Genomic DNA, 13,364 nt, shown 5'->3' with positions numbered 1-13,364 from the left:
ACCAACCAAATCCACCAGGTGATCGAGTCCGAGTCCGGAACTAATCCACCGCGGAGACAGCGACCGCGCGTCCGCGCCGAGGGCTGTGACGTGTCGACCGAGCCAAAAACCCTCGCCTACACACACACAACAGGTGGAAGCGGCAGCCGGTCCGAAGGTCTCGGGACCAAACCGACCAGCGACCCCACGGCGTCATTCCGTTGGGCCCACCTGTCAGCGACGCAATTAGGAGACGACGCGCGTCGGCGCCCCTCACGTGGACCAACCAGCTCGGCCCGCCTGGCGCTTACTATAATAGGCGTTGCACACGCGCTCGGAATTTTTCCAAGCCCATCCAGCGCCACCACCACCACCACCACCACCTCCTCCTCTTCTTCTTCCCTCGAGCTCAGCGCAGAACGCACGCACGCACGCGGACAGAGAGGGAATCCCCCCGTTGCTTGCGTCCGCTCGCGGCTCGGAGACGAGCCGCGAGCGTCCAATACCAAACCAGAGCATCCCCCGCCTTGTTGGATCTTTCCGCCGCCGCCCGCAGCGAGCGATTCGCCTTCGGGCAGGTGAGATCCCTAGCACCCGGCCGCTCCTCCGTCGATCGATATGATCCTCCTCTCGGGCCCTGCTCCGTCGAGGCGGTGGCATATGGCCATTTGAGCGCGATTTTTTTTCGGGGTTTTATTATTTGCGCTGGATGTTTGGGGTTCTGATCAAATGGCTTTGCGGAATGTAGCGTTTTTTTTTTTGTAGTTGTGTGTGGGTGGTCCAAGGTTACCATTTGTTCATGCAATCTAGTTGTGATTGGGGTGGCAATGTTTCAAATGTGCAATAGCATTTATTAGTGGCTGATGATCCATTACTGAGATTGATTTGCTACTTTAAAGCCTTCTCCCGGCCTACCAGTGTTGCGTTTCCATCTGGTTTAGGTAGGGAATCGAACTTTTCAAATTTGGTTGGGTGGCCCGGGTCCTGCATGCCCAAAGGGGATTGCTAAATCCTGGGGTATTTGTTGCTGTTGCATAGTAATCCATTTTAATTTGTACCGTTGTAAGTTTTGAGGATGGGTTTCTCTACCTTTCAACTTCAACGGTTTGATTTTTTCAGTTTATAGTTTACACTTTGGTTTATTTGAACTTTTTTGAAGCTATTTTTATAGGCCTAAGTTAATATTGGTGTCCGAAATTATCGGTAAGTTTTTAAGAGGGCATGATATTGATTGATTTGGATCATTTAGGGCTCATCACTGGTTTAGATTCTTCTAGAGCTGGTAGGTGACGTGATTTTTTAGTGACCAATGAACAACTGATAGCTGTTGATTGTTGATCGCTATGGCGAATCATTCACAATTAATTGTAAGGATGACGGTGGCTCACATCTCTTTCTGGATGGGATGTGCTTCAATGTCTTCTCAAATATTGAGCAACACTAAACTTCGAAAGTAACTGACAGTACAACAGTATATCCCATCATCTAATAGTAGTATAGTACCACTACTTTGGTAAAAAGATCAGTATACAGTGGTTTGGTTCCCTTACCAGAAACAAACCGTATGTTGAAATTGATTCATAAATGTTGATTTTGTATATTGATTTAAGTGAGGTGTTTGCTGTTTCATGAAAATATATCTGTCATGTTTCCAATTTTAACCTGAAACTGTTAGTATGATAATTGGCATGTGTATGGTGATATTGTTGAAACAAATGCCTACGTCCCTGCGTTCCACGACACACATAAAAAAGCTTTGTCCATTCCAGTGACAGCTTGTTTGCTTTATCCTCAGTAAAGTACTCGAAGATACTATAGTGTTAACTGTGGCATTTATTTTCACATGGAAATGAAGTCACTGTGCACTTGTGCTTAGACCGTTGCACAACGTTCTGCTACTAAATTTACCAGAAGTTGTATTGACACAAGCTGTACCTGGGTCAAATAAACCAATTGATATATCCAATTAGTGTTACTTTTAGCCTACAGTGGAACATAGTTAAAATACACTAAGTAGCCTTCGGTAATCTTATGTTATCTTTGTATCTTCGTAATTAGTATGAATGTTGCAGGCGCAAGATTCAATGAAGAACAACCTTGTGAAAAATAACATGCTGAAAGAGTTCTACATCCCAACTTATATATTCGTGCCAGAGTCTCCAGTAGAGAAGGTTTCTCAAATACCTAGTTGTCCAGTGATTGTTTTTATCAACACCAAAAGTGGTGGTCAGCTGGGACATGATTTAATTGTCACGTACCGTAAGCTGCTCAACACTTCTCAGGTAGATGTTCACTGTTTTTCCAGATATACTTGTTCGTCATTACAGTATTCTTTCATTTTTAATGCAAGGAATTTCGAATTAACATATAGTTCTAAGGCCAGCCTAACTCTCTGAATTTCAGGTGTTTGATCTGCTTGAGGAAGCTCCAGATAAGGTCTTGCACAAACTGTATGGAAACATGGAAAGGCTAATGCGTGATGGGGATACTGTTGCTGCTGAAATTCACAGAAGATTGAGGCTAATAGTGAGCACTACTCAGCAGTTTTATGATTCTATCTAACAATATGATCTATTGCTAATAGTTATAACTGTTTTGCCTTATTTGGAAACTGCACTTACATATTTTTGTCCTTGAAATCCAATTAGGTTGCCGGAGGTGATGGTACTGCAGGTTGGTTGCTTGGAGTTGTTTCTGATCTTAAGCTAGTACATCCACCTCCTGTTGCTACAGTTCCTCTGGGAACTGGAAATAACTTGCCATATTCTTTTGGATGGGTATGTGAAAGAAGATAGTTAATCAAGATAATTTAGTAGAATTCTTTCATATCTTACATACGCCACTGCTGTGCGTTGTACTTGCATGAGCCTTTTTCATTTAAACCTGCTTTTACTTTTTCGTTATGATAATCCCTCAGATGTCGAATCGAAACCTTTCTGTTTTGCTATATTGAATAAATTTAGTTATATTTGCTAGAAGTTTTTTTTTTCTGTTTGTGTTTCATCTACAGCATTTGTGACCTACTTGTGCAAGGGTTTTATGATTAAGAATCAATTCTTTCTTGTACAGCAATTCTATATATTTCCCATCATCAGTTGAGATAAACAACTCTTCCTTCTAGCGATTACTTATAAGTTTATCTTTATATTATGCCTTCTGATGTCAGCTTTATGTTTGGACTGTTAGTTGCTACACAATACTTTTAATTATGGTCTGTCACTATGTCCCTAATAGAAAACAAATGAAATGCAGGGGAAGAGAAATCCTGGAACAGATGAAAAGTCAGTTCTATCGTTTCTACAGTCAGTAAGACAAGCGAAAGAGATGAAAATTGATAGGTAGGTTTGTTTTGTAAGGTACAATCTCCATTGTTGTTCACACCTTCTGTCTGTAATCTCCATACGGATGTTGATTGGTACTTATTGAAATATTTCAGTTGGCACATTGTCATGAAAATGGAAAGCCCAAAAAGTTCTACTTGTGATCCAATTGCTCCTTTGGATTTGCCTCATTCGCTGCACGCGTTTCACCGTGTGCCAAACAATCCACAAGATAAGGTAACTACAATTGACTTGGACTAATTTAATGTATGCAAATTAAGTTAGAAGACTCAAATTATATACTGAGTTGGACTGTTTATCTGTTTTTTTTGGCTCTGCGAAGCCCATTTTGCATTTTTTTTAAAGTACCCTTTTATGGAAATAACACAATTAGTCACCTTCACACAGTTTAGTTTCCATGTGGCTGAGGCACGTTATACGAATATCTGAAATGGTGTTGATTGTATATATATAAATAATATAAAGAGTGTATAGCATGCATCAGTGGCAAGCGTATATCCAAACTTACGCTTGTTTGCCTGTGGTTCTGCACTGTTCCACACTCTCATCACTTAGATTTTCTGCATATTCAATCCAGACATTTTTCCAATTCATTTTCATCACTTAGATCAGGGGCATCAGAGCTATGTAGTGCAATCACACAGGAGTGGTCAATAATTGCCTGATGCCCTGCTCCCGTGTGGTGTTTTAGCCTAGAGCGCCCAGAAGTAGAGCTGCCAAGCTGGGGCTTCTGTTATAACTTATGAGTGGGGCATGTGTTGTATCTTGGCAACCGTGTTATTGATTTGTAAACTGTTTTTTCCTCCCCTGCTTGATAAATTTGGTCGACGTCCTTCTTTGATCTACCTCAGTATCTACGACCTCCGTCCTAGAATATAAGAATTTTTAGGGTTGCACACATGTATAAGAAAGTAGGAAGAATTAATTGAGGGAAGGTTGTGATTGGTTGAGAAATGGAGGTATGTGGGGAAATTGAATGGTGGAAGGTTGTGATTGGTTGGGAAGAGAATGTTGGTGGAGAAGCTGTTATATTTTGGAACGGAGGGAGTAATTGGTTTGCATTATGTGTTCTCTTTAGAACATATTTGTGCCTTATGTTTTTCCATACAAAAAATGAATATTTACATGTTAATAGTAGAATATGAGTAAATGAACCTCTTGAATCATGCAACGTGCTGAATGTATAACCTTGTTTTCAATACATCTGCAGGAATATTCTTGCACGTTTCGTGGGGGATTCTGGAATTACTTCAGTATGGGTGAGTTGCCTGTTGAAAGTTGTACCTTTTGTTCTGTTGATCAATTTTTTTTTTTGGGTGAACCTTGCTCTTCTACCAAGGCTAGGAGAAAACAGTAGGACGCAATTTATTGGTTAGTTCAACAGCCAAAGGTTGAAATTCACTTGTTTATTTCACAGGAATGGATGCTCAGGTGTCATATGCCTTTCATTCTGAGAGGAAATTGCATCCAGAAAAATTCAAAAACCAGTTGTCTAATCAGGTGAACTAAGATACCGATCATATTTTTTAAAAGATTTTATTCCTCCTGCTTTCCTCTAACCTCTCTCAAAGATGTCACTCCTTTATGAGCATATTCAGAAGTACAGAAACCAATAATTTTATGATCTTTAGTGCAGAAAACATATTTGAAGCTGGCATGCACGCAAGGATGGTTCTGTGCATCCCTATGTCATCCAATGTCACGGTAAATTACATTATCAGTACTAAGTTAGTCTTTGCATCATTTTGAAAAATCATCGCAATACTTTCAGGAAAATCTGCAGGCTTTGTTCATGACATTGTAGGTCTCATAATTTTTCATATACCTTTTGCTGCACCATAGGAACATTGCGCACCTTTCAAAAGTAAAGATAATGAAGAAATCTGGAAAATGGGAAACATTGGAAATTCCACAGAGGTAAGCTATACGCCCTCCTTCCATATCAAACCGGCCTTGCATATTACAACATTTTAGAGTTGTGTGCTTATATTTGAGCATTGATGGAATCCGATGTTTAAAAGGAGCACGGGCTCTTACTCTTGAGTCACAGCCCCAGGAGTTGGGATGGGGGTAGAATGGGTTCTATACTTCTATATATCTGTCGGGCACAAAAATTCTCAATTTTGTGTGCACTATAGTTGGTGTGCTAGATACTTATACTGTTAACTTTAAACCATTAAATGCTATTGGTGACATGTTAGAATGCTTCAATATCTGATGCTGATCCATGATGGTCTGAACAAATTTTTACACAAATGCAGTATCCGGTCCATTGTTTGTCTGAATTTACCCAGCTTCTCCGGTGGACTGAATCCATGGGGAACACCAAGTGAGAGAAAACAAAGAAAAGTGAGTTCAATACATAGCGCTGATGCTATTCATTGCACAACTAAAGACTGTGGTACTATAAATTTCCTTTATTTAAAGATCTTTTAACAATACAAAACTATTCTTGCAGAGGGATTTAGTAATGCCTCCACTTGTGGATGATGGTCTTCTGGAGATTGTGGGTTTTAAAGATGCTTGGCATGGACTTGTGTTGCTATCTCCAAAAGGCCATGGCACTCGTCTTGCTCAGGTAATATAAATGCATACCTCCTCTTGTCTACTTATGTGCAGTTCATTGTGGCTTATAAGACTTGCCACTGCATAGCTACATCACTCCATGTCTCCATCAATGGTTGGATCTAGGTGATACAATAACGTTCGGTAGGAACATTGCATACTCAAATGCATGTAGCAGGACTGAAATTTTGAAGCCCTATATTGCTGAACCAAATTACCCAACAAACTGTGCTGCTTCATGATATTTGACCCTCAAATAAAATTGGGTTGCTTCATGAACAATAAGATTCTATTCATTTTCAGGCTCATCGCGTCCAATTCAAATTCCACAAGGGTGCAACCGACCATGCTTACATGAGACTTGATGGGGAACCCTGGAATCAGCCTCTTCCGAAGGATGACGGCAAGGTCTTGGTGGAGATCTCACATGCCGGCCAGGTGAAGATGCTTGCTACCAAAAACTGCATAGCTAAAGGCATCCATGAGGCACTGGCTATGTCAACGGTTCATCCAGAGTCCAGCTCCTCCAGTGACGATACGGATGACGATGACGATTTTGCGGAGGAGAGGAAGAACTTTGGTGCTGCATTGTCGTTTCGGTACATGGATGATGTGACCAAAGAGTAAAAAAGCTTGCTTTTCTTACTGAGCCTTGTACAGCATGTTTGCATAGGACGTAGATTGCTGCACTAACTCTGGAAGCTGCGCCACCTGTAAGATCCTTTCCATGACGAGGTTTTGTACGTATGGCTGAGTTGTTGTGTGCCGTACAGAGCCAACTGGGGTGCTGACTATCTTGTACCATGACCGTGAGCAATTTTCCAATCCAGTTTTTCTTCTGCAGCAACACAGATTTGAGCAAAGATAGATTTACTTTAAGATCAACCAGAATGGCAGTCATGTTTCTTACGCAGCGTTACAATAACATAATTGTCTGGAGTCTGAACTTGGGATATCAGAGTATCATACTTCAGACAGTTATGTGCCCATAGCACCCGCAGAATATGCCTCCACGGCTCCGGCTCTGGATCAACCGATCAGGCAGTTCGATGGGCTGTTGGTTCACGACTGTCTTCGAATTATATATGCAGAGAACTATCTCCTTCAGAACTTGTTCGATTCGTTGCTTGTTGATTTGTCCCAATCCAAAGACAAATAGTTCAGGCCGTGAAACTCTGAAAGTGTGCATGTTGCTTTCTCCTAAGAAACTGTTGGACATTAGCAAGGTAAGAGAGTTGGGACTTGGAACAACAGCATGTGCACTAGTCAACCTGTACATGGTCATTTCACTGGAGATATATGGGCAAAACTTGAACCTGGGTTAACAGGGAAGTTAAAACTGAAACTGCTTCGCTTTGCCAGGCCATTGATTTGTTCCCAATATAGATTATTGCGTCTCTGTGCCCAATAGTCACCTACAGGAACAGAAAGAGGAGTGAAAATCTGATGCCGGACTTGCTGATAAAGCATATGAGGATGCTAGAATGATGCCTCGAACCTGCAGGCTCCAGGAAATTAGAAGGAAACTAAAAAAGCTTACCAACATGCAAACGCTCGATGATGAATGTGGCAGGATTGTATCAGCCTGGCAAAGTAAGAAGTTGTAACCGAAATGAAATTATTAGATCGCAGTAATTTGATATGTCAGTTTGATGTAAGGTAATCGGTATGAAACGCCAGTCTGAAGCAAGGAAAACCTGGACAAATACATGATCACATGATGATCATACAGCTCAATATTCTTGTTAAGTGTTGACATAAGACTTAAAAATAATAAGCGATTTTGAGAAATGATGTACAAGAAAAGGAAATTCTACAAAGACTTGGAAGGAGAAAACAAAAACATCAACCAAGACCATAGCTTGTAAAAGACACTGCCAACATTATCATGAACAAAAAAAAAAAAGCAATTTGGTTAAATAAGTCAATGCAATAGAGTCAAATTGTCAAATGTATTATTAAAATTCTGTGACTGTATTATTTAACATGGAAAATAACATTTGTAAGCACTCAAGTTTGCTTGCGTTATCCTCCACATTCTTCTCTTGTTTTTCTTGGTCTTCACACTTCAATTTCAGCTTCCTGAACAAAATTATGTTGGTTGTGAGATCCTACATATCAAGCGGACTAGACTAATATGAAATAAATAACCTACAAGAGTTCTTTTTATGAACAGAAAAGTATTGAATGATATCAGAGAAGTGTAGGAATGTTGGGTATTTCGTTTTTATGTATCAATGTGGCGTATGTTCTTAAGTGGACTGGAGAAGATTTACTGAGAGTATAATATTTAATATTTCTAGTGTAGGAAACAAGAGGCTACGCAGATGATCAAGAGATTATTGTTTAAAACTACACAAAGCTGATAAATAGCATAACTGTCTTTCTATCAAGCACGAAAAAAATGACAATGTTGCTTCAATTAGTACCAAAAGTGAAAGTAGTCATGCTTGTATGCTTGACAGCATGAGTAGGTTGACTAGTTTTTGTATGTTGAGGGAGGGAGAAACTTACACAATCACGATTCCTGTACATGAGGCTAGGAGCCCTCGTCTGTCCCATCATCACGAAAAGTATCTTGAAGCATACACAGGACATGCCAGTGTGCCACTGATTCCACATTACTGTAGATGAGGAATAGAGTTCCATGGATACTCAACAGTACTTAATAAACACTAAAAGTTTTGGATTCATGATGACTCAAGGTAAATGCACGGTTTGATTCGAAAACTTAGGGCGCCACTCTTCAAGCAAGTTCTTATTTAGAACACCTCTTGAGCACAACTCGTGCAGTAAATCTCTTGTCTCCTTCAAGAAATCCTCATTTACAAGGCCTTCAATGAGTGTAATGTAGGTCAACTCATTGGGCATGCAACCATTAGACACCATATAAGCGAAAAAATCAATGGCACCATCTGTATCACATCTTTTACAGAGTGCAAGTAGTATCTTGTTGTATATCACTGCTTTAGGTCTCATCCCCAAATCTTGCACAATATGAAACATTTTGATTGCTTCTTCTACTCTATCTTCTCTTGAGAGGACACCAATGATTGAAGAATAGGTAACTATATCTGGGGATACCCCATTGCTGACCAAACCATGCAATAGCTCCAGAGCTTCTTCTGAGTTGCAATCCTTGGTTATCCCATCGAGTAAAGTATTGTATGTAATCAGGTTAGGGGTGCAACCGTGCTCCATCATCTGTTCTACAAGTTCAATTGCTTCATCCATTAATCCTTTTTGACAGAAGAAACTCACAAGTACATTGAAAGTCACTACATTTGGTGCGCAATCTTTCTGGAGCATCTCAGCTAAGAGTTCTGCAGCAGCATCCAACCGCTCGGCATTGCACAAACCTGTTAGCAAGGTAGTGTATGTAATGGTGTTGGGCTTGCAAGGCATGCTGTAAAATAACTCAAGAGCGCTATCAACGCGCCCTTGCACACAAAAGCCATTAACGAGGGCGTTGTATGTGACAATATTCACTTCACATCCATGCTCTGACATTTGTTCGATAAGCATAGTAGCTTGCTCGATCAATCCTTTTTGGCATAAGATGCAGATGAATGTATTGAATGTCACCTCATTTGGGGGACAATTCTTCCGGACCATCTCTTTCAAGAGCTCTTTGGCATCCTCCCATCGCTCAGCGCGACACAAGCCCTTTAGCACAGTTGTATAGCTGATGGTATCTGGACTGCATCCATAGGAACCCATGTTGTTCAAGAACTGAAAGGCATCATCAACACGTCCTTGTTTACATATAGTGTTTATGACAATGTTACACAAGGTAGTGTTGGCTGCGCATCCATGTCCGGACATTTGCTCAAGAACTTGGATTGCCCGCTCCACCATACCTCCACGACAAAAGAATCTTACTAACATGTCAAATGTTACCTCATTCGGCATGCAATTATTCTCCATCATCTCAGCAAAGAGCTCCTCAACATCCTCCCACCGCTTAGCAGCACATAAACCCTTAAGCACAGTGGTGTAGCTGACAGTGTCGGGTTGGAAGCCATACGAGGACAACCTGTTCAAGAACTCCCTCGCATCGTCGACGCGGCCCTCCCTGCACATTCCGTTGATGATGACATTATAGGTGACAATGTTGGGCGTGCACCCCTTGGCACGCATCTCATCGAGGACCTCCATTGCCTGCCCGAACCCAGTGCTCTTGCATACGGCCTCGAGGAGGACTGTGTATGTCACCACACTGGGCTGGCAGCCCCGGTGGAGCATATCGTCGAGCAGGCTGAGCGCCTCGCCGACCCTCCCACGGTCGCAGAGCCCCCGGATGATCGGCGTGTACGTGTACGCGTCGGGCGCGACGGGCATGGACGCGATGAGCCGGCGCGCGGCGTCGAGCTGGCCGTACCGGCAGTACCCCGCGACGAGCGTGTTGTAGGCGAAGACGTCGACGGCGGTGCCGGACCTCTCGGCCGCGCGGAGGACGCGCGCGGCGTCGGAGGTGCGGCCCCGGCGGCATAGGTTGCGGATGAGCTTGGTGCAGAGGTACACGTCGGGGGCATCCCCGCGGGAGGTGGAGCGGTCGACGAGGCGCGCGGCCTCGGCGAGGTCGTCGCGGGCGATGAGGCGGCGGAGCCTGGCGTTGGCCGGGTTGGGGGACGACGCGCTGGGGGCCTCGGGCCTCGTGGCGGCAGCGGCGAGGTGGGCGTGGTGTGCGGCGTGGAGGTGGTGGTGCGGCTTGGGGATCGCGTGCGGGAAGGAGGTGACGAGCGCGGCGGCCATCGGTGGGTGGTGCGGCGGGCGGAGTGGTGGTGGTGGCGGCGTCGCGGCGTCGCGGGCGCGGGCGCGGGGGCGTGTGGTGTGATGGGCATCGCGTCGCATGGAGATTGGGCGGGACCGGATCAGATGAGCAACGGTTGGTTCGTTTCGTCGTCCGCCCAGCCGATCACTGCCGCTGCGGCTGATTGACCTGACGTACGGTGGAAAAGTGGAAAACCACCGGGCGCACGGCCGGCGTGCGGGAGGATCACGTTACGCCGACCCGTCGTGCGGTTGGGCCGCGGTTGCGTCAGGGTGGCTGGGTCGAGTGGATCGTCCCAACAAACGTTGGGCCGCTTGCCCCCACGTTCGTGAGGCCCATGCGTACCAGATAGCTCGCCGCGCGTTTTCCTCGCGCAGTGAGTGAATCGTATTTTAAGTCTTATACCTATGGGTCTATTAACAGATAAAAACTCTTACCCATTGGGTATATGGGTATGGGTCCATTCTTTACCCACCCGTACCTACCAACCCATGGGTAGAAAAAACCTGTTCATTGAGCCTAAAAATATGAGCAATATAACTCTCGACGACTACTAAATCATACTCCCTCCGTCCCAAAAAAAGGCAAACCCTAGGTTTCCGTGTCTAACTTTGACTGTATGTCTTATATGAAATTTTTTTATAATTCGTATTTTCATTATTGTTAGATGATAAAACATGATTAATATTTTATGCGTGACTTGTGTTTTTAATTTTTTTCATAATTTTTTCAAATAAGACGGACGGTCAAACATTGAGCACGAAAACCATGGTTTGTCTTTTTTTTGGGACGGAAGGAGTAGCATAAAACTCCTTTCACATTTTAAAGCATAGCGTAGTCTAGTTATATGAAATTATTATTTGATTTCTTGATTATGTAATGGTTGTATAATTTTTTTACTCGCCTTTGAACACTAATATTAATAGCATTGTTGCTAGAGAAAATATTGATGGTTTACAACTATAATATGGCTAATTACAGTAAAAACAATAAATATTACAAGTCAATTATATTGCTATGAGTACCCGTTAGCCGCACGGGTGTAGGTATGGGGATAATTTTGTACCCGCGACGGGTGTGGGTATTTAAGTGGGAGAATTTAGACATCATGGGTGTGGGTATGGAGCAAGAGAACCCGACTGGTCAAGCTGAACACTGATCTGATCGCCTCGGATAGCCGATTAGCAGGTAGCCAGGTACTAGTGTGTAATAACACACTCGATATCGAACAGGTCCTCTGGATAAAAAACGATATGGAACAGGGAAAATGCAAAAGAAAATCCTCGCCAACAAACCCGTCAAAATCAACTGTAAAGAGCATTCCAGAATTTTTACATAGGAATCATAAAACATGTTTTTACCGTACCTGGCATACCCACGGGCCAATCGCAGAAAGATTGGCCGGCTTGAAATAGTCAAGAACGACACGTACGTCCATCGGTCCATGCAACCCTCAACATAAGTAGCATCACCGGTTCTTGGAACGCTGCCTCCGAGGCCGGGCCGACGGACCGCTGCGTTTTGTCACACGCTATCAACATCCGCTCATTCCCCTCGCCATGCTATAAAAAGGCGCTAACTACGCCTCTCAGTCTCACCGCAGTACAGCACGGTACAGCAGCAGAACCAAGCCATCAGCTGCTTGCTTTCTTAGCCAGCACTAGCTTGCGATATCGATGGCGAACCACGGCGCCGCGGCTCTCGCGATCATCGCGTCCCTCCTCGTGGCGGTCACCCTCGCCGACGCGAGGCTCACCGCGCACCCCGGTATACGAGACACACAAAGCTCGTGATTTCTGCCAAGTATTCAGCGCGAATCGTTCGTGACGTACTATATGTGAGTACGTATGCTGCAGGTTACGTGGTGGTGGAGGATGTGAAGGCGCCGGTCCCGGCGCTGACATGCAACAAGGTGCACGGGGTGCAGGCATCCGAGACGTGCTTCTCCGTGACGCAGAGCGCCGGGCTGACTCAGGACCAGTTCCTCGCCTTCAACCCAAACATCAACTGCGCGAAGGTCTTCGTCGGCCAGTGGGTCTGCCTCGACGCTGCCGCCGCTTAACTTGAACCGGTGTCAAATGCATTATCCGTTCGTGCATGGACTACTGTTGTTACATCTACGAATAAGGAGAAGGATTCTGTCCTTTGCCTCCACTTGCCGGCCAGAGTTGGCTCGGCTATGTGACTTTGCCACTATATACTTGAGTATTTTGCTGGAATGCTTGTACTTCCCTCACAAAAAAGAGGTTGTTTGGTTGGTTCTTATTTGATTTGGATTTACTACTTCTGTGTCGTTCAATTTTCATTTTACTACATCCGAAATTACAGGGACACAAAACCACCATGCGCACGCACTCATAAACCAACGAATACATCTAATGTCCCATTCATTTCGGAGGTTTGGCCAATTAGCCGGTTGGCTTGCGAGAGAAAAAAAATTAGCGCAAGATTAGTTAACTATTTCATTTACCCTAAAATATAGCTATTTAATTCTATGAATCTGGACTGTACCCCACAATTCTAATATATGCTTGAAACCAGTGGCAAATCCTTAGAAGGGAATGCTGGAGATGACATTAATGTCAAAGAAACTTTTGTTACAATCAATAGTCATCACCCGGGGAAATGCCAATGCCATCTACTCCCTATGTTTCATATTATAAGTCGTTGAATTTATTCTTAGTCATATAAGTCGTTGAATTTAT

The 13,364-nt window shown here is 43.7% G+C and overlaps 3 protein-coding genes across 4 annotated transcripts; 2 read left to right on the top strand and 1 right to left on the bottom strand.

The window, feature by feature from the left end:
* The first annotated feature begins 335 nt into the window (after positions 1–335).
* On the top strand, positions 336–6,732 carry LOC127773492 (diacylglycerol kinase 5-like). Of its 2 annotated transcripts, XM_052299581.1 has the most exons (13): positions 336–557; positions 2,052–2,261; positions 2,383–2,505; positions 2,628–2,756; positions 3,232–3,317; positions 3,416–3,536; positions 4,531–4,579; positions 4,738–4,820; positions 4,957–5,024; positions 5,163–5,237; positions 5,582–5,669; positions 5,779–5,898; positions 6,189–6,732. In XM_052299581.1, exons 2-13 carry the CDS (start codon positions 2,064–2,066, stop codon positions 6,510–6,512), a joined length of 1,464 nt encoding a protein of 487 aa, XP_052155541.1. In that variant the 5' UTR covers positions 336–557; positions 2,052–2,063; the 3' UTR covers positions 6,513–6,732. The 2 variants fall into 2 exon arrangements, with proteins under 2 accessions (XP_052155541.1, XP_052155532.1); XM_052299572.1 differs by lacking the exon at positions 336–557 and having other exon boundaries at positions 2,043–2,261.
* Positions 6,733–8,512: 1,780 nt separating this feature from the next.
* Positions 8,513–10,640, bottom strand: LOC127773489 (pentatricopeptide repeat-containing protein At1g09900-like). Its single transcript, XM_052299555.1, has one exon. It carries the CDS (start codon positions 10,638–10,640, stop codon positions 8,586–8,588), a length of 2,055 nt encoding a protein of 684 aa, XP_052155515.1. The 3' UTR covers positions 8,513–8,585.
* Positions 10,641–12,335: 1,695 nt separating this feature from the next.
* Positions 12,336–12,721, top strand: LOC127764451 (uncharacterized). Its single transcript, XM_052289336.1, has 2 exons — positions 12,336–12,426; positions 12,516–12,721. Exons 1-2 carry the CDS (start codon positions 12,336–12,338, stop codon positions 12,719–12,721), a joined length of 297 nt encoding a protein of 98 aa, XP_052145296.1.
* The last annotated feature ends 643 nt before the right edge of the window (positions 12,722–13,364 follow it).

The sequence above is a fragment of the Oryza glaberrima genome, chromosome 1, assembly GCF_000147395.1.
Source record: "Oryza glaberrima chromosome 1, OglaRS2, whole genome shotgun sequence".
NCBI lineage: Eukaryota > Viridiplantae > Streptophyta > Magnoliopsida > Poales > Poaceae > Oryza > Oryza glaberrima.
This window is presented reverse-complemented; position numbering and strand designations above follow the sequence as displayed.

Bases quoted from the DNA above. Each gene is read 5' to 3' on its own strand.
- LOC127764451 (XM_052289336.1), top strand. From the start codon at position 12,336: ATGGCGAACCACGGCGCCGCGGCTCTCGCGATCATCGCGTCCCTCCTC. The intron at 12,427-12,515 runs GTATACGAGACA...CGTATGCTGCAG, and splicing joins GAGGCTCACCGCGCACCCCG to GTTACGTGGTGGTGGAGGAT.
- LOC127773492 (XM_052299572.1), top strand. From the start codon at position 2,043: ATGTTGCAGGCGCAAGATTCAATGAAGAACAACCTTGTGAAAAATAAC. The intron at 3,318-3,415 runs GTAGGTTTGTTT...GAAATATTTCAG, and splicing joins AAAGAGATGAAAATTGATAG to TTGGCACATTGTCATGAAAA. The intron at 3,537-4,530 runs GTAACTACAATT...ATACATCTGCAG, and splicing joins CAAACAATCCACAAGATAAG to GAATATTCTTGCACGTTTCG.
- LOC127773489 (XM_052299555.1), bottom strand. From the start codon at position 10,640: ATGGCCGCCGCGCTCGTCACCTCCTTCCCGCACGCGATCCCCAAGCCG.